At 36.1% G+C, this 27,509-nt stretch overlaps 1 protein-coding gene across 2 annotated transcripts in view; it reads left to right on the top strand.

Moving 5' to 3' along the window:
- ZEB1 (zinc finger E-box binding homeobox 1) overlaps window positions 1-27,509 on the top strand; it is a 167,880-nt gene that overhangs the window by 90,833 nt on the left and 49,538 nt on the right. For both annotated transcript variants that reach the window (XM_037837942.1, XM_037837941.1), the window contains exon 2: window positions 20,926-21,126. In XM_037837942.1, the coding sequence (XP_037693870.1) occupies window positions 20,926-21,126 (201 nt within the window). The remainder of the gene's footprint in view (window positions 1-20,925; window positions 21,127-27,509) is intronic.

The following is a 27,509-nucleotide window of genomic DNA, read 5'->3' as shown; positions in this document are numbered from 1 at the left end:
ATGAATGGTTAAAAACAGATTCAGGTAACTGTGTGTAATCTTGTCTTAATGGAGAAAAGAATTCCATTGTTACATCTTGACGACATATGTAATAGTGCTCCATCTAGTGCAGCATAGCGGCCAAGGGTGTGGTACTGGGATCCCTGTGCCTGGGTGTAAAAGCTAGTCCACCCCTTACTAAAGCGTTCTAATGGGCCTGGTAGAAATTAAACCTCCCTTCTGTCTAACTGCTGTGTTCTCACCCATAATTAGTGTATTAATAAAGACCCTTCTGGTTGTAAGTTCCGGAACCCCAATTCAGTCAACAGGTATAAGCCAAAACTGGGGAAAGGGCAGGGAATGGACTTTATGGGCTCATATAACTGAAATGTACAAGGGGTTATGGCTTCAGGCATTGATTGATCCAGGGGCTCAAACTATATTCAGGAACACACACATACTTCCCCCCACCCCCCTCTCTCTCTTTTTCTGTTTCTCTTCACCTGACATATGAAAGGCTTGAACTCATTGCTTTAACAGTCAAGAAATCTCTTAGGAATACTATGAACAGAATCCTTATCTGAGGGGAGGATTCTCAAAATTTTGAGAACCTGTTTTTATATGCTCTTAGTATGCAATTGCATATGATTTTGAAATCTAAATCTTTTAAATTTCTTATTTAAACTTCTAAATGGTATTTGAAAAAGTATGCTATTTAAGATTTTTTACCAGTTTAGGTATAGATTGCTGGAATGACTCCAAGGTGAAATGTGTGTAAATATATTTGTGTCCTGGGAAACTCGTGTGTGGGTGTGGTGGGGTATGTATGGGTATGTGGGGGTGTGGTTATAGGGTTATTTATTAGTCGTTTATTGTGTATCATGTACTGTACTAAGCAGTTTACATAAATTACCTCATTGAACCCTTAAAACAATCTTATAAGCAGTTATTATTTTCCTGTTATATGTGAGGAAACCAAGACTTAGAAAAGTAACCTGCCCAAGAAAAAACAGCCATTCATTGTTTCATGCACAATTTGAATTCCAGTCAACCTGACTCCAAAGCCTCTGTTGTATTGTTAAGTTGTGGCTTTGTGACTTCTCTTAATAAACCTCTTTCTTATGCGAGCCAGATACTGCTTTTTAATATAGTATCTTAGATTGCTACTAGTTATAAATATGACTTCAACCTACTAAAATTGTTTCTTTTTTCCAGTTTAGTAATTATTTAATTAGTTATATGACTTTTTTTCTGAATTTCCTGATTTTGCCATATTAAAATTTAACAAACTAATATGAACCACAAAATCTAGTTTTACTTTTTAAGCTTTTCTACCATTGGAAATACCATGTTAACTGTTTGCCCTTAGCTTTAGATTGTTATTTGGAAAATAAATTGCTACATATGCACAAATAATTTTTATGGAAAATAAAGCAGTTTATGAAAATGTTAACTCTTATTCAGATCATAAGCCTCTCTAGTTACAGAAATGTTGTTTAGAATGAGCTTATACAGCAAGACAAAATTGAAAACAGAGCTTTAGTAGCTAGCATAATATAAAGTTTATAGGTTACAAAAATTATTTCTTTTAAATAGCAATTATTTTTATTTGCTTTTTTGAATGCTTTTTAAAAGCATTCAAAGCATTCATTAAAAGCATTCATACTGTATGTTGAATTCCTATAATTCAACATACAGTAAACACATTTTTATTTTTCATGGAGTAGGAGTGATTTTGTAAGACCTAAATCAGGACTTCCTATTGCAGTACAGGTACTTTAGTTTTATGGATCATTTTGTTTCTCTCCCCAAAAAGTAGATTTAAGAATAAAAATTTCTCTTCCAAAAAGAATCTGTAGGGGTATATGGAGGGCATGCTGTACAGCCCTAAATTGGCAGAAGCCTTGGGTGTATTTACAAGCAGCTAATCTCTCACCTTGTTCCAGGTACATATCTTGGCTCTTGACCAGGGAAGTACCTGGCCAGAAGCCCACATCTCTCTCCTGTTACTCCCCTTCTTAAAAAAGTGGCATTGCTTGCCGGAGAACATTGCCTCAAACTAAAGTGGAAATAAGAAGCAGCTTTCATTACATTATAAGTCCCTAAGCACTCATGATAGAGAATAGAACACTGTAGGCCCTCCCTAGGTTTCTGGTGTCCTAAAGCACTTTACAGTTATCTTAGTACATAAAAAATAATCTCAGAAATTTATTTAAATAAAGTGTATTTTAAATTTTAGTGCTAACAAAAATTTAAAATTTTAAGAATTCCACTCACTACTTTTTAGTAAGATATAAGGATTTTGAAATCAAAATAATAGGTGCTAAAAGTTGACACAGTTAGGATCTCCACATAGGTGTACAGTAAATAAAATGATTCTGTGAACTCCAGGTGATACTAATTTGTTCAAAACAAACTTAATCATTCCGTTGTTTACAGATTTAATGTAGCTTTTAAAACATTGTTTTAACCCACATGAACAGAACTCTGGAAATACTAGAAGATATAAAGATATAAAAGAAAAGGTTGTCTTTATGTCCTTATTTATGGAAATGTGAAATAAAGTGGTGTAAGCATTAAGTTGACTGTTGGTAAAGTAGTTTTTTATAAACACATTAAGAATAGAAAAAGTAAAAACCTAATGCTTATAAATTTGGACAGGAAAGCATTGAAATATGGAAGATGATAAATATAATCATACAATGCCTGGCCTATATAAGGCCTCAGTAAATATTTGTTGAATAAGTAAATATTCAGTTCAACAGATATCTTATTCAGCGTCATTATTCCTAATAATGTGTATTTAGGGCGTTTTCCTATTAAGAACATGTCAGTATTCTAGCCCCTACCCTCGAAAGACATATATTTATTTTAAAGAGTTAATACAGGTGTGAAAAAATGCTGAAAAAACTATACCAGTTATGCATAGTAAGATGCTAATTAACTATCCCCCAAAATATCGTATAGAAAAGGACTGTCCAACAGAAATTTCTGTGATGATAGAAATGTTCTATATCTGTTCTCTCTTTTTTTTTTTTAATTAAATTCAGTTTTATTGAAATACATTCACACACCATACAATCATCCATGGTATACAATCCACTGTCCACAGTATGATAACATAGTTATGCGTTCATCACCACAATCTATCTCTGAACATTTTCCTTACATCAGAAAGAACCAGAACAAGAATAAAAAATAAAAGTGAAAAAAGAACACCCAAATCATCCCCCCATCCCACCCCATTTGTCCTTTAGTTTTTATCCCCATTCCTCCACTCATCCATACACTAGATAAAGGGGGTGTGATCCACAAGGTCTTCACAATCACACTATCACCCCTTGTAGTCTGCATTATTATATAACTGTCTTCAGGAGTCCAGACTGCTGGGTTGGAGTTTGGTAGTTTCAGGTATTTACTTCTAGCTATTCCAATACATTAAAACCTAAGACATGTTATCTATATAGTGCATAATAATGTCCACCAGAGTGACCTCTCGACTCCATTTGAAATCTCTCAGCCACTGAAACTATTTCGTCTCATTTTGCATCCCCCTTTTGGTCAAGAAGATACTCTCAGTCCCACGATGCTGGGTCGACATTCATCCCCGGGAGTCATATTCTGCATTGCCAGGGAGATTTATACCCCTGGGAGTCGGGTCCCACAGAGTGGGGAGGGCAGCGACTTCACCTGTCGAGATGGCTCAGTTAGAGAGAGAGAGAGGGCCACATCTGAGCAACAAAGAGGTACTCAGGGGGAGACTCTTAGGCACTATTACATGCAAGTTTAGACTCTCCTTTGTGGTAATGAGCATCATAAGGGCAAGTCTCATGCTCGAGGGCTCAGCACATCAAACCGCCAGTCCCAATGTTTGTGACAACGTTAACACTAGTCCAGGTGAGGATGTCCAACACATCCGCACATATCTGTTCTCTCTTAATAGCTGCTAGCTACATATGGGGTGTAAGCGCTCAAAATCTATCCAGTGCAACTGAGGGACTGAATTTTATATTTTCTTTAAAATTTTAATTTTAATGTGAATATATACATGTGACTAGTAACTACTTTATTTAACAGCACATGTATAAACCTCAAACGTTTTTTCCTTAGAATACTTTTATAGTCTTAAAAATGATTGAGGATGCAGGGGTATTGGCCTACCCCACCTAGATGGTTGCTAACATGACCACAGACATAGGAGACTGGTGGTTTGATGGGTTGAGCCCTCTACTATAGGTTTTACCCTTGGGAAGACGGTTACTGTAAAAGAGAGGCTAGGCCTCCCTATAATTGTGCCTAAGAGCCTCCTCCCGAATGCCTCTTTGTTGCTCAGATGTGGCCCTCTCTCTCTAGCTAAGCCAACTTGAAAGGTGAAATCTCTGCCCTCCCCCCTACATGGGATCAGACACCCAGGGGAGTGAATCTCCCTGGCAACATGGAGTATGACTCCCGGGGAGGAATGTAGACCCGGCATTGTGGGACGGAGAACATCTTCTTGACCAAAAGGGGGATGTGAAAGGAAATGAAATAAGCTTGAGTGGCAGAGAGATTCCAGAAGGAGCCGAGAGGTCACTCTGGTGGGCACTCTTATGCACAATTTAGACAACCCTTTTTAGGTTCTAAAGAATTGGGGTAGCTCGTGGTGGATACCTGAAACTATCAAACTACAACCCAGAACCCATGAATCTCGAAGACAGGTGTATAAAAATGTAGCTTATGAGGGGTGACAATGGGATTGGGAAAGCCATAAGGACCACACTCCACTTTGTCTAGTTTATGGATGGATGAGTAGAAAAATAGGGGAAAGAAACAAACAGACAGACAGACAGACAAAGGTATCCAGTGTTCTTTTTTACTTCAATTGCTCTTTTTCACTTTAATTATCATTCTTGTTATTTTTGTGTGTGTGCTAATGAAGGTGTCAGGGAGTGATTTAGGTGATGAATGTACAACTATGTAATGGTACTGTGAACAATCAAATGTATGATTTGTATGACTGCATGGTATATGAATATATCTCAATAAAATGAAGATTAAAAAAAAATGAGGAGCCCAGGGTGTTTTTGATTATGTGGGTTATAACTATTAATATTTACCATATCCTAAACTAAAGCTAGGAAGTTTTGAAAACATTTTAATTGACTTTTAATAAAGCCATGCATGTTAACATAAATAATATGAAAAATAACTATTTTCCAAAAAAAAATAGTGAGAAGAGTGGCATTGTTTTGTTTTTTGGCAAATCTCTTTAATGTCTTACGTAATAGAAGGCAGCTGGATTCTCATACCTGTTTTTTCCTTCAATCTGTTGCAGTTTGTTGTTTGGTTGAAGTATATGAATCCCAGTCTCATACAGATATGTAGTTGACGTTAGCCTTTTCAAATAATGTGAAGTTTTTTTTTATTATTATACCAAAATTCATCAAGTAGCAGTTTCTTAAAGTTTAGTTGCAGTGTGGGATTATGAAACCATGCCAGTGAACTTTTTGTAGTTTATCTTGCACTTGGAATGGACCTTTTACATTTTACCCGTGCATGGTTTCATAACGTCATGCATTAGTCATTTGGAAAATATTGGTTCACTCAGTTATTCAGATCTTCCAAATGTTGACATATTTCATTATACTCTATCAAAAAAAATAATAATAATAAGCAGTATCATCACCGGTCTCTTCAGGGAGTTCTTTTATATTGAGAAGCTGTCAAATTCATGATGACAATTACAGTTTTCCAAAATTCTCATTTACATTTGAAAGCTCAAATTTTATCACTGGCAACAAATTTGGTTGGTTGTTTTCCTTTAAGTGACAGGCTTACTCATTTATTTTTGATAAAATGTTTGCCAAATACCCAAGTCTGAGTAACTATAGTTTGTTAGTTGTTCTTTCAGGTAAAATTGGTTTACCATGAGAAAAGCAGCTAGTTGAGCTGGCAACTCAAACAATTACATAAATGTTTTCCCATGAGCCAATCATCATATTTTGGTACCCAGCAGAAGTGTTTTAAGTGTACATCCCATTTTATCACGCAAAGTATAAAAAAGACATAGGCTTAAAGGGTCAAGATTTAATAAGATAATTTTTACTTCTTCATCAAGGACATTCTTAAGTGAAACCAGCAATTTTTTCTTACTGCAATGAGTTACAATAGAGAATGTGATACTAGTACAGGTTGCTGCCACTGCTTTGATTCATGCTAAGGCACAAACAGTTCTACGCACTGTTGCTTTTGCATCATCAGTGCAAATATCAACAGAGTGAAAAAGACAGATAACACCTTAGTATTATAAAAATTGTTTTGAACTTGCTGGCATTGACAATAAGGAAGGAGAGAAGTTGTTCTTAGCAATAGAATCAGGTGGGGAAGGCTTCATATTAGGGATTATCTGCTTTGTTCCTTCTCTTTTACCTGCTTTTTCCTCTAAAAATACAAGTAAGCAGGAAAGCATTTAGCGTGTTAAAAATTACCAAACCATATTTATTTTATTTTACTATTTATGCATTGCTTAAACAAGTATTTGAGTAACAACTTTGCATAAATTACTTTTATCATTGTGGAGAAAAGGGAAATATATATGTGCTTACAGTGATGATGGTGATGAAAGCAACTACTATCCTCACTGTTATAGAGTGCTTACAGTGTGTGAGACATTGTGTTTATGGGCTTTTAAATGTATTAATTTAATCTTCATGGCAACTTGAGAAGGTGGGTTTTACAGAAAACCACTGCATTTTATGCTTGCTCACAAATTTCTGTGTGGCTATACAAATTTTTTAACCTCTTTGGATTTCAGTTTTCTCAAGTGTAAAATACAGGATTGAGACAGCTTTAGATCTTTTTCAGCTTTCACATTCATTAATTTAACATATATTTCACAGCAGGGTAATCCTTTATTGACCCATTATCAGAACACTCACACTTTATTAGGAAGTCATAAAAAATGATTACCAAATCAGTAGCATAAACTTTTTGAAACCTTTTTATGTCCCTTTCACTTTAAAATTCATTGATACAATACATCTTCCACAGCACTTAATCCTTTACTGACACATTATCAGAACACTTCTCACTTGACCAAAGACCTAATGATAGATGTGAACATAATGAAAACATGATGGATGGCACTACTGCGGAGAGGTATAAAAAGTGATACTGGAGCACATATGTTAGAATAAGAATCAGGAAAAGTCAGGAAGAGCATCACATCACCAAAGAGGTAAGATTTTAGTTCCTCCATTAATTCGGTAGGTGTCTTAAGTGCCTTTGATAAGCCTATAATGGTGGAGGAGTGTGAGAGACAGAACAGTGTCCTTGTAGAGATGGCCATGTCTATGAGCAACCTGTGAATATGTTCTGTTATGTGGCAGAGGAGAATCAAAGTTGCTAATCATCTGCCCTTACAAGAGGAAGATTATCGTGGATTATCTTGATGGGCCCAGTGTAATCACGTGTCCTTAATGGGGAGGAGAGCGGCAGAAGAGTCAGTGTCAGTGTGATGTTAAGTGAAAAAGACTGCCATGGCCATAGATGGCCTTACAGATGGAGGAAGGAGCCACTAGCCAAGGACTGCGTGCAGCCTCTGGGAGCCAGAAAAGGCAAGGAAATGGGTTCTCCTCTAGAGCCTCCAGAAGGAATACAGCCCTGCTGATACCCTGATTTTAGCCCTGTGAGACTCATTTTGGACTTCTGATTTCCACAACTGTAAGGTAATACATTTGTGTTGTTTTAACCCTCTAAGTTTGTGGTAATTTGTTACAGCAGCAATAGGAAACTAATGGAGGAACTAAATAAACAGGTAACTAAAGGTAGTCACAGATTGCAGTGGATGCTTTGAAGGAAGTAAACGTGATGATGTGGGAGAGTAGAGGATGGAACACTTTCAGTGGTCATGGAAGGTTTTTTGAAGCTATGATACTGCAGTTAAGAAATGAACATAGCAAAGAGCTAAGCATGCAGAGAGCTGGAGAGAGGCAAGTACAAAGGCTTGGGGTGGAGAAAGGGCTTGCCATTCACAGAGAAGAAAAAGGAGGTCCAAGAGCCTTGAATTTAGTGAGAATGTCTAAGAACAGAGGAAAGGAAGGTGAGAGCTGGATCATGGGCAACCTGCAAGTCATGTAGGACAGTGAGAAGTCATTGGGAGTGGTATATTCTACTGCTCTGTAAATGGCGACAAGGGTTCCTTCTGTTAGGTGAAATAGAGTAGAGGCAATGTGATGGAGAGGTCTGACCACCAGGATTTGTTGATTGATTAGATATGAGCAGGATGAGTAGGAATTTGGCAGCAGAGGAGACATGGATGAAAGATAGGATGTGCAAAGGGGGAAGCGGGGAAGTGTGGGGATTGTGGAGAATAGAGTATGTTGAGCAGAATAACGGAAAATAAAGAAAGTGAAGCGGCAGAGCAGGCAATCCAAAGAGCTGAGTTTGCAGGCATGGGAGCCTGGAGGTGAGGGTATAGGCAGTGGAGAGCCATCAGAAGTTTTAAATCAAGAGAAGAAAGCAACCTCTGAAAAAAAACCACAGTAACTATCTCTGAGCTGAAGTTTGGTATGTCCTCCATTCTTATTCTGAAACCTAGAAAATTAAGGATTTTTTTTTTATTTTATTGTCTTAGATTCTGTGAAGTTTCAGAGAAAGTGGATTAAGTACTTGTCGATGAAGTGTTTACTATTGATCGTGAGCCTTGCTTTTTCCTGTTCTGTCTGTTGTGGATTTTTTTTTTTGTTGGCACTGATGTGCTGTGGAGGCCGTGTGGGTTGGAACCTGGGCTGCAGTTCTTCCCGAGGGCTTCACCTTGACAGGCTGCATAAGCTTGCTGAGCCTCGCATTCCTTATCTGTAAAATGAGGAGAATGACCATTCCTTCTTTATGTGGTTCCTGTAAGGATTAACATACTTTAAAGACACCCTTACTGTTTCTGTGTATGGTATTACATTTGCCATTTGTGTGGGTCTTTTCAAGAATGTCCCCTTCCTTCGCCACTCAGTCCATTTTATTCTCTTAGATAAAATTTTTAAGAAAATGTAAGGATGGCTAGTTCACATGACCTTCCAGGTTTTTGGACATTGTTTATATTTGCTGGAAAGCTTCTATCTAGAGATGACTACAACTCCCACTGCTTCTCCGATAAGTCAGGTAAAACAAAATACCAGTAATTCTTTGGTACTACAGTTCATATTCATTCAACTTGAAACCAACATATTTCAAATAAAAAAGACACAAAATATTCAGAATTTCGTTTCTGTAGCATGTTACAGCAAGACATCAAAGAGAGTTCAGGCACAATGAAGTAGGGACTCCTACAGTGTTTATTGTATGTATGTCACTCTTAGCACTTAATTATACACTGTCACATTTCATTCTGTAATATTTTATGTATATTTCTCATATCTCATAAACATTGCAAATACCTCAGAAGCAGAGACTATAGAGATTTTATGTCTGTATTCTCCTACCTTCCAGAGCCCTTAGGTCAGAGGAAGTAAAATATTCATTCTAGTGTGAGAACTCGCAGCTTGTAACATGTTGTAAAGTTGAGAAGGTCTCAGTAAAACTATAAATTGCATATATAGTTTGTCTTCAATGCTTCATTAGGAAATAAATCCCAATTCAGATTTTACTAATAAGACCTTAACCTTCCATTTCTAGCCAGTGAGAACCTAGCAGCAAGGAACTAGTGCCGTGTGTCATCGAGTGGCCCTCAGGAAAGACCCCAAGAGGAGGGTCCGGTTGGGGACCACTCGGCCTTGCTGGGGTTGCTGTAGGCTGCCGCTCCCCCGGACACACAGGAAGCTCCATCCTCAGACGCCGGGCTCGGGCTCCTGGCCTTTTCCTTCTGACTTCCAGCCTCCAGCACATGGCCAGCAGTTCTGAATTACACACTCCAGATCACTAGAGTAAAGGAATCTGAGAGAACCAAACGAAATGGACTAGAGTAGAGGCTTGTCCTTTCCCTGAATCTTGTTTTTTTTTGTTGTTTGTTTGTTTTTTTCCTACAACCAGTTCAGCTGCAGTCAGTGGGTCTCAGTACCAATCAGGGGAAAAAGTAAAGTGCTCTAAATGTGTTGTCACCCCAGAATGCTTCCTGGGATTGGTAAATGACAAAATATTTCTTAAACTTTTTTGTGAAATTGGAAAAACTTAAACTCATGTCAACTCCTATAATAGAAGCTTCTTAACCATGTCTTGATGATGTATGATGGGTATATGTGTGTTGCTCTAACCTGTATTTTGGGGGTATTGGATGCCTTTGACAAGGGTGAGCATATGCTTTCCTCAGGCATCTCTGCAATAACAAAACTCCTGGCAGAATGGGGTGGCTTCTTCCAGCACTGACAGGAGCTGCAGCCAAATTGACTGACTTGTCTCAGTCTTCACTCATCTCTCTTTGCAGTTATCATCTTTCTCGTTTTATGTACCCCATATTTCATGTAGCTGAGACTAGAAAAGGTGAACATGGAGCTTATTGTTTTCTAATAAGAATTTCAATTAACTATATTTTATTTCAAAATCCACAAGCTGTATATTCACGACATATTATTTTTCTTCTTAAATGCCATTTTAACCTTTAATTATTTTTTAAAATTTCATTTCAGGACTTGTTGTTTTTAATTATACCCCCCTTCTACTGTTATGAAAATTAAATTACATAAAAATATTAAAGAAGGAAATGTTTCTCCTGATCCCAGTTTATTTTCTGAAGTTCACATCACTAGCAACAGTATGCCGAATATTATTTCAGGCTTTTCCTTTGCACGTTTAAAATTCACCATTTTTTTTTTTTTTGTTTGTAATTTTAAAGATAAATGTGAACATCCAAACAGTAGAGAAGGAAAAGACAAGTGACTTTTTCATTAACTCATTTCCTCATTTGTTTATCCTTCCAGCCATGGTCAATTTATTTTCAGGTCTGAGTATGTATATGATAGGTAAGAATGGGATTGAACTATTTTGGGGGACATCTCTCTCTGTCAGTGCAAAGGGATATACCTTGGATGACTGTTTAGGTTTTTGTAATTAAAAACAAGTTTGCATATAAACAAGTATATTTGCACACATGTGCAAGTTAATTTTAGGGTAAATGCCAGGAATTGCCGGATCAACAGGTAAACATTTTAAATTTTGATGAATATTTGCCAGATTAGCACTTATAACAACATGTAGAAGAGTACCTGTTTCCTTAACCCTTGCATATCCCATGTATTATCAGGATTTTTTTGGCCAGTGTATTAAACAAACGTCATTTACTAAGCAGTTGGTACTTGCAGACATTGTTCTAAAATGCTAGGGATACAGCAGTGAACAAAACAGAAAACAAAGTTGCTAACGTGGAACTTACATTCTAGTGGGAAGAGTGAGTCAGCGTATAAACAAACAGAATAATATGGCTGTTGGTGGTAAGCACTTTGAAGAGAAGCCTGGGAGAAAGCGGGAAGTGCTGTTGTGGCAGGGGCTGCAGTTTTCAGTCGGGAGTTCGTAAGAAGCCTCCCTGAGGAGGGGAAGTGGAGCCCGGCGGGCAGAGCCTCCGGGAGCGAGCGCGCGGAGTTGCGCGTGGCTGGAGTGAAGTGAGCCTGTGAGACCGCAGATGCGGTCAGGGAGGGGACCGGCGTGCGTGCGGGGCCTTTGCTTCCAGTGGATCCCGCGGGGCGCCGGGGATGGCTGGGGCAGAACAGTGGCAGGACTCCGCCAACGCTTGAGAAGGATTTCTTCGGCTGCTGTGTTGAGAACTGACGGTGCACACAGGCAGACCTGTTAGGAGCCGGTGACTTCTGGATGAGAGAATATCCAGAATATTCTTGGAGCAGAGGTCGCAGTGGGGAGGTGTTGGCAGGTGGTCACATCCTGAGTGTATCTTTAAGGTAGAGCCAAAAGCATTTCCCTCCAGACTAGGCGTGAGATGTGAGAGAAAAAGAGAAAAAGTGACACCAAGAGTTTTGGCCTGAGTAACTGCAAGACTGGAATTGCCATTTACTGACATGGAGAAGACCGTGAGAGGGTTGGGCGTTTGGTCTCGGACTTGGCAAGTTTGCCATTACACAGACATCCAAGTGGAGACGCTGTTGGCACTCAAGTCTGGGGTTCAGGGGAGAGGTTTGGGCTGGTATATAAATCTGGGAGTCATCAAATGGTATTTAGAGCCATGAGACAGTTTGCAGTCCTGAAGATGAAGGGAAGAAAATGGAAAGAAGCATCCCATGAATTAAGAGGAAAACCATGAGAGTTAAGAGAGTGTTTTGAAAAGGAAGGGCGAGTCAGATGTTGCTGGTTGGTCAAGTAGGATGAGGACCGGAGAATGGTCTTTGGATTTAGCAGTGTAAAAGTCATTCATGATCATGATGAGCAGTTTGGTGGACTATGTGATTGGAGTGGGTTTAAGAGAGGATAGGAAGCAGCAAATTGGAGGCAAGCGAAGGCAACTTTATCAGATGCTTTGCAGTAAAGGGGAACTGAGACATGGGCTTGGGTAAAGTGAGATTTAACCAGAATAAGGGTTTTGAAGTGCAGGAAGGGCATGAGAGTTGAGAGTAGATGAGAAGAAGTGATCATGATGGCATAGGGTTGAACTTGTTATTTCTTTAATTAGTGAGGTAGAACATTTTTTGCATATTTATTGGCCATTTATATTTTGTGTGTGAATTCCTTTGCATATTCTTATTGGTGGTTCATCCTTTTCTTACAGATATTTAAAAAGTCTTCATTTAATAAAGAAAGCAACTCTTTGTTGTCTTTGAGTTACATTGGTTTTCTAAGTACAATCATAGATTTCATGTCATGCTTAGAACAGCCTTTCTTATTCCAAGATTGTAAAAGAATGTACCTTTGTTTCCTTCTAGTACTTTTATGGTTTCATTTTTTAGAAGTGAAAATCTTTGATTCATGTGGATTTCATTTTGGTGAAAATTGTGAGGTAGGGGGATCGACTTTATTTTTTTCCCATTAATATTTATTGAATAGTGCATCTTTTCCTTCACTGATTGGCAAGACTGCTGTATGTTTGGGGATCTGTTTCTGGATTCTATTCAAGTCCGTTGGTCTGTCTGTCTACACCTGTATAGCATGAGTCTGTTTCCATTTCTATAGCTTCACCATACATTTATTCTCTGGAATGGCTAGGTCATGTTCCCTTATCACAATCATTACTACTATTTTTACACATTTTCCTAAATACTTTTGTGTGTTTATTTTTCCAGGTAATAGTAATAATAATAGCAACACTCATTGAGCCTTTATGTGTGGTACTACACTACGTGTTTTACGTATGTAATTATTTTCATCGTTATGACACTCCTGTTAGGGACATGCAATTATTGTCCTCATCTTAGAGATGAGCACACTGAGGCATGAGAAGATGAAGTGACATGTGCAAGGTGACTCGACCAGTCGCTGGGGGAGCTGTGGTTTGAACCAAGCAGCCTGGCTGTAGAGACTGTCTTCTTACCCTCCAGAAAAGCTTTACAGTCATTTGATCTAAATCATTTGGATTTAGAATCTAAAATACCCTCTTACTATTTTGATAAGGATTACATTGCATTTAGAGATTATTTTAGGTACCGTTGACATTTATATATGAAATCTTTCTTTTCATAAACAAGTTATGTCTTTTTATTTATTCAAGTCTTTTGTGACCCTCTGTAGAGTCTTTAAAGTTTTCTTTATATAGGTCGTCCATGTTTCATTTTAAGTTTTTTCGTCATGTGTTATCTTTTGTGTTGTTATGATTGATAAGCTTTTCTTCTAATATGTTTTAGCTGGTTGTTTTTGGTTTATTGGAAAGCTCTTAATTTTTTTCTGTTGAATTCATAGTTAGCCATTTACCGAATTTTCTTACTGCTTATCACAATTTCAGTGATTTCTGAAATTGTCATCTCACCTGCAAATAATTATTTTGCTTTTCCTTTCCAATATTTGTGCCTTTGTTTTATTCTTTCTAAACATTGCATTAGCTTATCCTTTTCAACAGTGTTAATTAAAACTGATGATAGTGAGTATCTTAATCTTGTAAATGCCTTGTACCATATGTGGTGCTGACTTCAGTTTTATTTTTATGAAAAAGTATTTATCCACAAGGTATAGGAAATTTTATCAAATGCCTTCCACTGTTAATAGAAATCATATTTTATCAAGAACCTTTGCGTCGATGATCACTAGTGCGTATGTGTGTGTGTTTACTCTCTCAATTTTAGTTGACCATTATTATACTGGCTTCATAGAAATAATTTAGACTCTTTTCTTTTATCTCTCTTTAAAAAGCAACAGAATTATCAGTCCGTTGAAGATGTGAAGAAATTCATCTGGGAAAACATCTGGTACTTTGGGGGTGGTTAATTGTTAGATGTCTCTCTCCATTTATTCAATAGTCTGTCTAGTTTTTCTCTCACTTCTGTAATTGTATAAATTGTTTAAAATTATATTTGTAATTATTACTATTTACATTTTACTATAGAAAGCTGTTTCATCCAGGTTTTGAAGTTGATTTGCTTATTATATTTGTGCAAAAATACGCATTTATAAAGCATGTTTCCTAAATTCCATTACAGTTGTAGTTACTTCTGTTGCAATTTAATATTGGATATTTGTGCCTCTTAATTTTCTTTAGTATTAAGTGAGCCAGTGATTTATCTATTTTAGTGTTTTTTTTAAAAGATACGGCTTTTGGATTGATTTACCAGTTACACAGCTTCTTTATTCTTTAGTTGAATAATTTCTGCTTTGTATTTTTAATTCTGTTTTCACACTTTCCTTGGGTTTTTTCTTGCTGCTTGCATTTCATAAGTAGCCATTCATGCAAATTAAAAAGCTTATTTTTTATAAGTGTAGATTTTACCTATGAAGGAAATAATAGTTATTAATAACTTAGTGTGAATTCTTTTAGTCCAAGTGCTTCCCTCACCTACACGAAAGAACTGCCTGCTCCCAGGACTGAATTTAATCTGCTGAGGGCTTTGCTGTTCACTGATTTGTCTTCCCGTTTGTGAGTTGTACTAACAGTGGCTGACATTAGCTCACTGAATGAATGGGGAGTTTCCCTAAAACAGAGAAAGGGGACGGTAACTTGGGAGGATGGTACTTGTTTGGGGTTTGGGCAAGAGAGAATGAGGAAAGGGCCTCAGGAAGAACTGAGAGAGCACCAGAGGCAAATCCCACAGGTTCTTGGTCGTCTTTGTTTGATCAGCGAGGGGAGAAAGTAAGAACTGGGATCTGTAAGGGACAGCAACCTTCTGCCCTACCTTTGCCTCTCAGTTTTCATTCTATTAATAGCTTATATCTGAAGGCATTAAAAACCACCAACCTTTTGCAGAGGTAAAATTCAGAATCATTGATTTTCATTGCAGTTATGTTTTTAAAAGAGTGTGTCTATGATTATTGTTCAATTTAATAGGCACACTAGACCAAGACAGATTTTACCAAGAGGGATTTAAAAAACATCCCCCAAATTTTGTTGAACCATTAGTATTTATTAAAACTTTTAGTATGATTGTAGTACTTGGGGCACTATAAAACCAGTATGGTGCCTGTTCTTAAAGGACTTAAAAAAAGATGATATACACATTGTATGTTATTTATTGTATTACTTATATAAAATATTACACTAAGTATACATATTATTGCATCATTTATTATATAGTATAAAATATAGAGAGATGCTAAGTTAATATTTTCTATCAGTTAGGTCAAAAGCCAGATTAAATATTTACGCTATAACACTGAGTGTTGTTATGGACTAACAACATAAGGTCCACTTTCCTGGAGCCATGTTATATCCAGAAGTTTTCTCTTATCCTATGAATTGTCAGATGACCCCTCCTTTCCATTTTGTGTGCTTATTTACTAGTTCTTTGTCTGATTATCACAGCAGTTTTGTCTCCATTTTCCTGAAACATCAGCAACACTTCAGCATATTCACTTGTTTCTTCAGTGAGAAAAAAAGCAATGTGACTCCGTATTCAGTTCAACAAATAATTTTATTTCGACTACGTGGAAGGCATAAGTGATGGTTTTTTGGTCCCAACTGTTGTATCTGGTTTTCTAGTTGTTTCATAAATTATGACAGTAGGCTTGTCTGATCTATATGGAACAATTTTCCAGAAGTAGTCTGTTGGTTTTTAAGGATTTCTGTTGTTATCTTTTCCTAAGAAAGAGTTTATCTTTCTTTTCTACAATGCAGATGAACATGCTTTGGGGAGTTTGGTAGGAATGGGTGGGATGGAGTTAGGCATGTGTTGGTGTCAAAATGTAAGCAGAACTTCCCTGGAAAGAAAAGCCTCTTATGCACCTGAAAATATGTGAAAGAAAAGGCCTCAGCCTGCAGCTTTAATCAACACATGCTACAGTTACCATGGGGCCGGAATTGAGGGAATAACGTTTGATCTGTCCCCTCCTCCTTCCCTGCCTCCTTCAGTCTCTTCTAGATACTGAAAAGGACTCACCTCCTTTTCAGAGGTACAGTAAACAGTCTGTGGTGGGATTCTTTATAAAGCACTCAGATTTTCTTGATCTTAATGACTCAAGTTGAGATTGTATAAAAGCGAAAAATATAATTGGTTGAACTTTGCTCTTCTGTTGAACCATATGCATCTCATTTATCTAATTCATTTATTATGGTTGGACATTACTTAAGAAAGATGTTTATGTGGGACTTTAGTGCAGTTGAAATGATACTACATGTAATCAAGTTCTAAAAATAGCATGCTATGTGAACATCTTTTAAAAGTTTATTGACTGTAATCATGATATTATCCCTTGGTATGCTGTTTGTTGTATTATTATGGGATTCTGATGGTTAAAATTCCGTAGTTACTTGAAGATGTCTTCAGTGGTAAATTAAGTGTGGAATTCCAAGGCCCCAGAATAGTCTGGACACAAAAACTTAGTTTAAGACTCTTGATATTTAATGCAACAGTTTTCATTTGGGAGACTTTGTACATAGTAGTCCAGTGTATGGGCTGTGGAATCAGGCAGACGGGGCTGGGGTCCAGCTCTACAACTTAACTGGCTATTTAGCCTCAGACAAGTTACTCAGCTACTCTCTTTGTTTTTGCTATAAAAAGGGGGATATAATCATAGTTATTTCTTCAGAGTTGTTGTAAAGATTCGGTAAGCTATTGCTGAACAATTATAATAAAGCAAACACTTCTGTAGTCCTTAGTGTGTGCCAGTAAGCCCTAGCCATATATTAAATCATTAGCTCCTCACAACAGCCCTGTGCAGTGGGTACTGTTATATTCTGCACTAGTGTTGGCAAATAACAACAACAAGAACTACCACCAAAAAATCAGTGTGTTCTCAACCACTGACGGTAAGGACGCACTGAAATGTTACCTTTTTCAATTAAAATTTAAATTCATATTGTATAAGTTAAGATTTTTAAAACTATATTTACCTTTCTATTTTCATTTATTCTTGCTTTCTTGATATTTTATCATTTTAATTAAGACTCAGAACCATGAGTCTTGATGAAGTTTGGATAAACTGATTGTTAGGAACATACCACACTTTGGACAAACTGTAATTTATTGTATTTTTAAACAAAGGTTAAACAATATTGAGGTATGGCAATGGAGATAGATAGACAATTGGGATAGCTGGCAACTCGTATTAGCTATTAGAATTTATCAAAGACCTGCATAATTCTTTATGCTTTTGGTGCTAGGGCTCTTGTTTTAAACTTAGCTCTGTAGATCCAGAGACAGAAGGTGGATCCTGAAACACAGGAGCACCTATTAGCTCAGTCACAATATTCAGTAGAAGCAGTTTTCACTGCTCTTTCTGTCAGTTAAGTGACTGCGAAGCAGAAGACCATGGGAAGCTGAGGAAAATAGTCATTGGCCTTGCCATCTTAGCCAGTAAGATGCTTTGTAGGTTTTTCTAGTTTTATGCTTTGGGAAAATTCACAAGGTAGCTATAAATGATATGCAGTCCCTGTGTTTTGGATATTTGGCTAATAAACGCCTTTATCACAGTGGCAGCTTATACTGGGTCAGGCCGGAGTTTTGCTAGGGTCCTGGAAAGTGGCGGGTATTCTTGAAGAGCACTTTGGGCCACAGTAAAAGGGGAAAAAAAAAACCAAAACAGTGAAAACTGTGATGCAGACAAGCAGATATTTGAGCCATTATGCATATATACCTTAAAGCCTAATAACTGCAAAATTTTCAAGCCCCAAATACTCTAGATGCAAATGTGTTAAATATCTACTCTGGGGTTAACCAAGCAACCTACAAATAGTTAAAGGATAATATTAAAGTGAAACTACAATATTATATCATTAAAAGGCAAGATTAGCATCAGTGTAAAACCATGGCCACCTCAAGACACAGAAGAAGCACTACAGCCTCTTCATAAAATAGGAATTTCAACTATCCATCCATGCCCAAGCAGAGAAAGAGTTTTGCAGTAGGCCAAACCTTGCTTGGGGGCCATATCTAGTGGACTACAGAATTGATTAATCCTCAGTAATCTACTTGTGTTCTAATTTTACCTTACAGTATATAAATACTTACTTTAGAGGACTAAATCATTTAGTAGATTATTAATCACAAGCCTTTGTAGGTAAAAATGAAAATCAATAGCATTGTGCATCCTTTGCCAGTAAGGGTCCCCATTCGAAAAAAAATTTAATTAAAATTTAACTTATATATGTATTTCCATCTTCCTACCAGTTAAAGGCCCATCATGAAACCTTTGTGGTCAACTGTGGATCCCCCTTTGAGAATCATTTCCCTTACTCACACGCACAGTTCATTCTGCTCAGGGTGTGGCTGGATTAAAGGAATTCCCCGTTTCCATATTGACATGTATTTTCCCTTTACTATTTTAGAGGGAGTTTTTTTTTTCCTTTGCTGTGTTAATATATTGAACAAACTTGCTTAGATAATATTTGTGAAAATTTAAATAAGAACTCCTGAAGAGCAATTTAAGAGTATGTGTTTACTTAATAAGTTTTCCTTTTGACTCAGCAATTCTCTCTCTGCTAATCTGACAAATTTGTTTAACAAATACTCAAAGGTGTATTTACAAGAATATTATAACATTGTTGCTAATACCTAAATACTGTAAAGACACTAAATTTATCAACAGGTAATTGGTTAGAGTATATACTGATATAGAAAGGGCTCCAAGATATGTTATTTGGCAAACAACTAAGTGGTAAAACAGAAAGTATAATGTGACCTCATACGTGTGTTTTTGAATATAGACATATATATCTATATATGGGTGGCATAGGATTTATATTAAATATAAGATATATATATATATATATGTATAAGGTGAGAGTCCGTGTTGCAATTAGAGTAAAATATATAAAGTGACTAGTATCATGCCAACCAGTGAAGAGAAGTAATAAATTCCTTTAGAGAGTTAGTGGAGAAAGGAAAAATAGGGGACTTTTACTTACTTTATATGGTTTGCATTGTCCGAACTTTTTTTTAAATGAACATGTTGTAGTTTTATAATAAAAGAGAGAAAACCATTTGCTCTTTTGAAAAGATCTGGAAAAAATGTACTCACACTAAAGCATTAATAACACAACAAGACTTGCTGTTTACTTCTGACACAAGATAAGGAGCAGTCCCTAAGGTGAGCAGAATGCTAACTCAGGTTCCCTTTCGGGAAGAGAGGTCTTCCCAAGCTCTATAAAAGCAGTTTGGGTGGAGGTATTTGGTCACTGACATATACAACCATCCTTCAGAATATAGTTTTTTTTTCAGGTTCTCAAGAGTGGGTGTATTTATGTGCAGAGTGGGGTGGGGAAGATATGTGTGTATATTTTTTTAAGTGTGTGGGTGATTATCTTCAGGCAAAAGTGGTTAGAAAATCTAAGGAAGCAGTGAAAAAAATAACTGGAAATAATTATTGCTTAATTATCTAAGCAAAGCAAAGCCTCCCTTTTCTCCCTTCTTAGTCTTATTTTAGCAAGTAAGAATCACCCTGCAAATAATTGAGAAGAGGCATTCCAGCGACCACACCCAATGAGGTACTAAATAATGTACCCCATTTAGAGTGATTATTACAAGGACTCTGAAGGAAAATATTGATTATATTGGACTCTTTGTTATAGAGAATTTTATTCTCAACTAATGCTCATGGTTCTATGAGGCATAGAAGTCATTCAGGATAATTATATATTTTTGTAATGCTGATGTTAAATTTGACTGAATTTCATTAAAAATTATGGAACAGGTGCCCATTTGAATGCTCCTAAATGCCGATTATTTTTCAGAATGGCAGACCACATGAAAACATTACTTAAATCATAAAGCCAAGGTGGGATGGAGAGATTAGTATGAAATGCATTAGCCCAGCAGACCACTTGAAAATCCCTTTGTGAATTTGATGATGTAATTCTATTTTATCATGAGAGATGACCTCTTTTCTTAAATTGTAATGCTTTTAAAGATTTGAAGGCCTAATTCTACCTAAGCAATATTACATAGAATAAGTTCATTATGATGAGAGAGGATTTTAATGTAGGGTTTAAGAACACAGAATATGGAACGAGACTCCTGGAGTTAAAATCCTGGCCCTGCCACTTCCTACATGTATGATCTTGGACAAGTTTCTTACCCTGTCTGTGCCTTGGTTTCCACATCTGTACAGCAGGGATATACATAATAGATGGTAGGTAGGTAGTTTATTTCATAGGGGTGTTGTAAGGTTGTTGTAAGGAGTAAATGAGTTACTGTTTACAAAGCACTGGTACATACAGTAAATGCTCAGTAAGTGTTGCTATTACCAGTTGCCATTTTGGCCATTTAGTGCCTAGTAAGTGCTATGTATGTGTGTGTGTCAGCAAGTAAATTTGTTGTTTGCATATTATGGTCTAAAAGAAAAGATTGCTGAGTTACAATCTGTTTTAAGTACCCTTTTTTAGTTTCTGTTTTTCTGAGGTATATGACCTGGTTTTTACACCAGCCAGTTTTGATGATTTGTTTCTTGTTTGTATTACAGTGACAAATTATAATACTGTGGTAGAAGCAAATTCAGATTCAGATGATGAAGACAAACTCCATATTGTGGAGGAAGAAAGTGTTACAGATGCAGCAGATGGTGAAGGTGGTGTGCCAGAAGATGACCTGCCAGCAGACCAGACAGTGTTACCAGGGGGCAGCGAGAGGGAAGGTGGCACGCAGAGCTGCTGGGAGGATGAGGGTGAGTGCAGGTTCTTTGCACTATGCCATTCTTTTGATTCATTTTAAAAATATGAATTAACTAAAAAGATAAATTGAATGAAAACTTTGACATGAACAGCAGTTTATTTGTCTGTTAAGCAGTAGAAGGTGTTTTCCACTTAGGAGTGGATTATGGAGCAGAATAGTGAAAGTTATGTTGACCATTTGTATAATGCTTTATAATATATTAAATTTTAATTGATTTTTCTGACCAAGATCTTAAAGCTTTCTATGTACTGTTGGTATAATTGAACCGACATTTAATTTCATATGCCCTCATGAAGATTCTTCTTAGAAACCAAAAAAGTGTATTTTGGTGCAGTAAAATCATAACAATTCACTGGGCAAAACATAAATCATGGGATTATTTTTAGTGTTTGTAAGCCTTTCTGTACACTATATCCAGTAAGTAATGTTTGTTTTCAGAATTTTTGATCTTTCACTTGCTTTAACTTTTTACTCAAGTAGTTTTTACTTTTGCCGAAGTGAAGCATGGTTTGATGGAAGGAGTAGGGGAAGTAAGGAGACCCTCTATTGACTGCCCTTTCAATGAGTAAATTCTGAGCATTTGATCCCTCTTCCTCATGTGTCAATGGAGAAATTGGACAATAGTCTTTTCTTACAGCTCTAAAATTCTTCTGTCAACTTTTTCTAATAATAAGATTATTTAGCCTGTCTTGCCAGGACTTATGCAACAGTGGTGTCAGAATAGAAGGATGTAGAAATGGCAAGTCCTGTGAATTAGAGGGGTTGGGGGTCAGGAACCCAGGGATTGGCAATGGCAAAGAGGACCAAAAACAGATCAAATCCATGGTCTGCCAAAGGAGAAGTGCGAATAAGAGTTCAGGCTCAGGGAGGTCAACTAAACAAGATATCAAAGCTAAGGCTAGAAGATCTGGGGAAACAGATCAGACATGCAGGTTAGAGAATCTGGATAATCAAATGTAGAAGCTGAGATAAAAGTCCAAATGATAAAGCACAAGGCAACAGTAGTTAAGATTTCTCCAATATGACAAAGCTTATAACTAACAAGGGACTTTTGAAATTATATAATCAGCATCCTCATTTTATAGCACAATTCACTTGTCCATTCAGCAAAGTCAGCAGGATTGGAATTACAAACTGGGATAAGACTGTCTCTTATGAACATTGTTTATAGCTTATTAGAGGAGAGAGGTAAATAAAACAAATACATTTTAGTTTGATGGAGATGAGTGAGACAGTGCTGGTGCTGAGTTCTAAAGAACCAGAAGAGGTTAATTAGACAACGGAAAAGGAATAGAAGTACTTCAGACAGAAGGTGAAGCATGCATGAAGCCACAGAGGCTTAAACAAAGGGTGTTTGCAGAAAAGGAGATTAGAGAAGTAAACAAGGGAAAGAGTATGAAGGGCTCTGTGTGCTAAATCAAGAAATTTGAACTTTATCCTGGAAACTATGTGAAGAACATCTTCAGTTTGTATTTTAGAAATAGTCTGGTAGCAATATGGAGAAAGAATTTTAGAGGCAGAGAGTCTAGTGGTGGTTATTAGTGCCTTCAATAGGGAAACTGTGATAATTCAGGCAGTGACAAGAGCTTTTGAATGAGATCAGTGGCCCTTGGGATGGGATAAATGGGTGAGATTTGAAAGAAATGCAGGCAGTAGAATATATTAAGATTTGGTTGACTTGATGTTGATATGGAAGATAACTGAGAAGGATGGACTGAAATAATTGCCAGGTTTCTGAAAACTAGAAGCCAGAGAAGTTAACTTGCTTATTTATTATCACAACTAGTTAATGACAGAGTTATTACCCTGTTAAACTTTAATGCTGGACTTTAATGCAGAACTTTTTTGGACCTAGGAGTCTATATATTTTCTGTCCATGGCCAGAATTGTCCTTGAGTGTGATTGGTCCAAAGTCTTAAGATGGAAGTAATAAGGAAATGATTGGTCTGGAAAAGAAGGAAACAAGAAGAATGAGAGAGATGAAAGGATAAAGAAAGATGATAAATCAATGAAGAGGTTCTCAATGAAGAGGAGAGGTTATTTGGACTAACCCTCCAACTGAAAACAACTAGTAATGCTGAATTTAAGCATAATTAAATCTTCTTGAAAGCTTGTCAGTTATATAGTAAGACAATAACAGTTCAAAATCTAAATCAAGAAAGCAACCCATATTGATAACCAGAGCAGAGCATAAAAGAGTCTTTGACCCTGAAGACATTGCCTAACCAGGGTAAAGTAAGATATGGTTTTCAGATCTCTGAGAGGAAGCAAAGCCCAGGACCACCAAAGAACATTTAATAGTGGATCCTCCCCAGTATGGATTATACCATAATATAAAGTTCAACTACAATCAGACCCTCTCACAAGCAGTTATTGTGGCCAGGGGATGGGGAATGGAGGATTGTCTCTGAGGAGAAACAGTTACAAGTGGTGGTATCCTGGTTTGCTGGCCAAATTCACATTACTGGATAGTCTGATAAATTACAAGCTATAATTTAGTTTAAAGTAGAACCGCTAATACCCATAGGTACCAGGCAGAAACAAACACAAGGCTTTTTGGAAGAATGTACAGTACCTTCATCCTAGCACATAGAAGTGTTCCAAATAATTTATCAAGAAGAAGGCAACATGAATGATAATTACCAGAAGCAATAGGAAGCAGAAACTGACCCATAAAGACTGCAATTACTAGTTATCTGATACAAATTATAAAATGAGTGTTTATTGTGTTTAAAAAAAATAAAAACAAACTTGCTATGATAGAATAAAATATAACCAACAGATTTTAAGAAGAAACAAATGGAATTTCTAAAAATGAAAAAATAGAATAATAAAAATTCAGAATTCAAAGGCCAAGTTTAACAGCAAATTAAACAGAGCTAAAGAGAGCATTCATGAATTGGAAAACAAGAAATTATTAAACTGAATGCAACTTAGAGAGACAGAAATGGAAAAACACGAAAAAAAGTTTTAAATGGCATAAAGCGTAGAGCCAGAGCATCCAATGTATGTCTCATTCCAGAATAAGTGGGAATAAGGAAGTAACAATATTTGAAGAGATAGTGGCTGCGGATTTTTCAGAATTAATTAAGTAAATCTATCCCTGGTCACTTTATGGTAAAATTGCAGAACATCCTAGGCAAAGATAAAATCTTAAAAGTACGTCAGAAAAAAGGCAGATTAAGTTAGTGACTGACTGACAACTGAATTCTCAGGTACGACGATGGAAGCCAGAAAATAGTAGAAAGATGTCTGCTAATGTAGAATTCCGATACCTAGCAAAGTATCTTTTATGAAAGAGAATGAAATTATGGCTTCAGACAATTTTCAGATGATAAAAACAGAGAATTTGTTATCAGTTGACACTTACTAAAGCAAAATTTAAAGGACGTGTTTTAGGCATGAGGGAAGAAATCCTTGATAGATAGTCTAAGGTGTGAAAAGAGCAAAGAAAATGGAAAATATGTGGGCAAAAATAAGCAAACACGTGGTATGTCCCATGAAAGTACTAACCAAAAGAAAGCAGGTGTAGTTAAATTCATTCTAGACAAAAGAATTTAAGGCTAAAAGCATTGTTATAGAAGAATAGAATCATTTTATACATTGAAAAATGCAAATCATTAATAAGATACTCTTTTAAATGTGTTTGCAACTAATAACAAGCCTTAAAAATATATAACGAAAAATAGGCAGTCTACAAAAAGGAAAAGACAAATCCGCAATCATAGTGGGAGATTTAACACACTTCTCTTAGTCATTTATAGAGTAATCACATAAAACCAATGAGGCTATAGAAGATTTGAGAATATCCATGAGATATATAGACGTACTTAAAAACTGTGTACTCAGTAAGAGCAAAATAAATACTCTTTTCAAGCTATATGTAATATTTATAAATATTGAACATATTCAGGGTTATAAAATTAATCTCAACCAATTTCAAAGAATAAAAATCATGCAGAGCATGTTCTTGAACCCCATACAATTAAGCTAGAGATAATAAGACACAGAAAATTGTACTTGGAAATTTTAAGAAACTCACTTTTGACTACCCATGGATCAATAAATAAATCATAGTGAAAAGGAAGAAATATTTTTAACTGAATAATAATGAAAATATTACATATCAAAATGTGTAGGATGTAAAGTAAATTTTTTGTAGTAAAGTTTAGAGCCTTAAGTACATATTTTAGAAAAACTGAAAGGCTAAAAGTTAATCATCTAAGCATCTGTCTCAAGAAGTTGTAAAATAGAAAATAAACTATAATATAAACAGTCAACATAGGCAATACTTTATTCTTTAAAAACTTTATAACAAATCTTGATGATATTTATCAAGATAAAAAAGGTGCAGAGATCCAAAATCAGAAAGAAAAAGAGGACATAACTATAGATGTGATGCTACAGACATTGACAATTTAATACAAGATATTGTGAACATCTTTATGCCAATAAATTTGAAAATGTAGGCAAAATACTAGAAATTCTTAATCCAAACTAGCCCAAGAAGACAAATTTTCCTTTAACCACTAATGACATTGAGTTGGTGGTCAAAAGTATGTCCATAAAGAGCTGGTGAAGCTGTAGAGCAACTGAAACTCTTATACATTGCTGGTGGGAATCAAAATGGTCCAATCACTCTGGAAAACAGTTTGACAGTTTCTTAAAAGTTAAACACACACTATATGACACAGCAATCTCTCGTAGGTGGGATTGCCCTAGAGAAATGAAAACATATATTCACACAAAAATGTATATACTAATGTTTATAGAAGTTCTACTCATAAAACTGGAAACAACCCAAATGTCCTTCAGCAAGTGAAATGATAAACTGGTACACCCATACAATGGATATTGCTCATCAACATAAAGGAACAAGCCAATTTTAAGCTAATACACACAACTTGGATGACTCTCAAAGGCATTATTCTGAGTGAAAGAAGCCAGCACTGTAGGATACTGTGTAATTATATTTATTTAACATTCTCAGAAAGAAAAAACTATAGTGATAGAGAACAGATGAGTAGTTGCCAGGGGCTGGACATACGAGAAGGGTGTGATGTATGTTGCACAAGGATAGCACTAGGGAGCTCTCTGGGTTGATGACCCTTCTATATCCTGACTGTGGTGGTGATCACATGAATCTCTACGTGACTTAAAGTTCATAGAACTGTACACATTTTCTGTATGATTATCTGTATATTTATATGCACAGACATAAACATACGTGTGTATACTCCTCAAAGTATAGTCCTACAAAGAAATATGTACTTCCATGTATTCCTACAAAGAAACATACTTCTACAAAGAAAAACTAGCTCAGATGACATCACTTATAAGTTCTATTAAACATTCAGGGAACCAATAATTCCGGTCTTGGCAATTATTTCAAAGACTGGCATAAGAAGGAAGATTCCCCAACTCTTTAAACGAGACTGGCATAACCTTAATACCAAACCAGGTTAAGTACAAGAAAGGAAAATTACAGTCTCACTCAGAACACAGATACAGAGTCTATGACACTAGCTATGCAATATATGTATGCATGTGTATGTGTGTGGAATACAAGGTCAGAGTAACATTTAAAAGTTAATTTAAATACCACTTTAACAGACTTTAGGAGAACAATGAAATTCATTTCAATAAACACAGAAAAATTCAGTAGCCATTCATAATACAAGCTAACAAACTAGGAATAGAGAGTATTCCCTTAAACTAATAAAGTATGGCTATGAGAAATCTATTGCAAACATCATACTTAATGATAAAATGTTAAAAGCTTTTGCTTTAAGATTAGAGTAAGGCAAGGAAGTTTCATCAGCCTTTTATTGGAGATACTACCCAGTGCAATAAGACAATAAAGAGAAAAAAAAAGAAATAAAAGGTAGGGATTGGAAGCAAAACTAAAAATAAATTACTTAAAGATGATACAATTGTGTACATAAAAGGGAATCTACAAATAATTTATTAGAATCAGAGACTTTGATAAGTTTACTGGATACAAATCATTTTACTAAGTTCAAAGATATTTTTGTATATCAGTAACAGTTATAAAATGGAAATAGATATTTAAGACCACATGAAAAAAAATATAAACCTTTATTTGAGACATTAGGGAATACCTTGATAAATGGAGAAATATATCATGTTTATGGATTCCAAAACTCAATACATTTTTAAATGCAATTTTATTGAGATACATTCACATAACATACAATCATTCAGAGTGTGCCATCAGTTGTTCACAGTATCATCATATAGTTGTGCATTCATTGCCACAATCTTTGAACATTTTCATTACTCCAAAAAATAAAATAAAAAAATAAAATAAAAAGTTTCCAAAACATCCCCTTTCCTCCCCCCCATTTTTTCATT

Source organism: Choloepus didactylus, chromosome 5 (assembly GCF_015220235.1).
Source record: "Choloepus didactylus isolate mChoDid1 chromosome 5, mChoDid1.pri, whole genome shotgun sequence".
Lineage (NCBI taxonomy): Eukaryota > Metazoa > Chordata > Mammalia > Pilosa > Megalonychidae > Choloepus > Choloepus didactylus.
The sequence above is the reverse complement of the archived record's forward strand: the minus strand, read 5'-3'. Positions and strand labels throughout refer to the sequence as shown.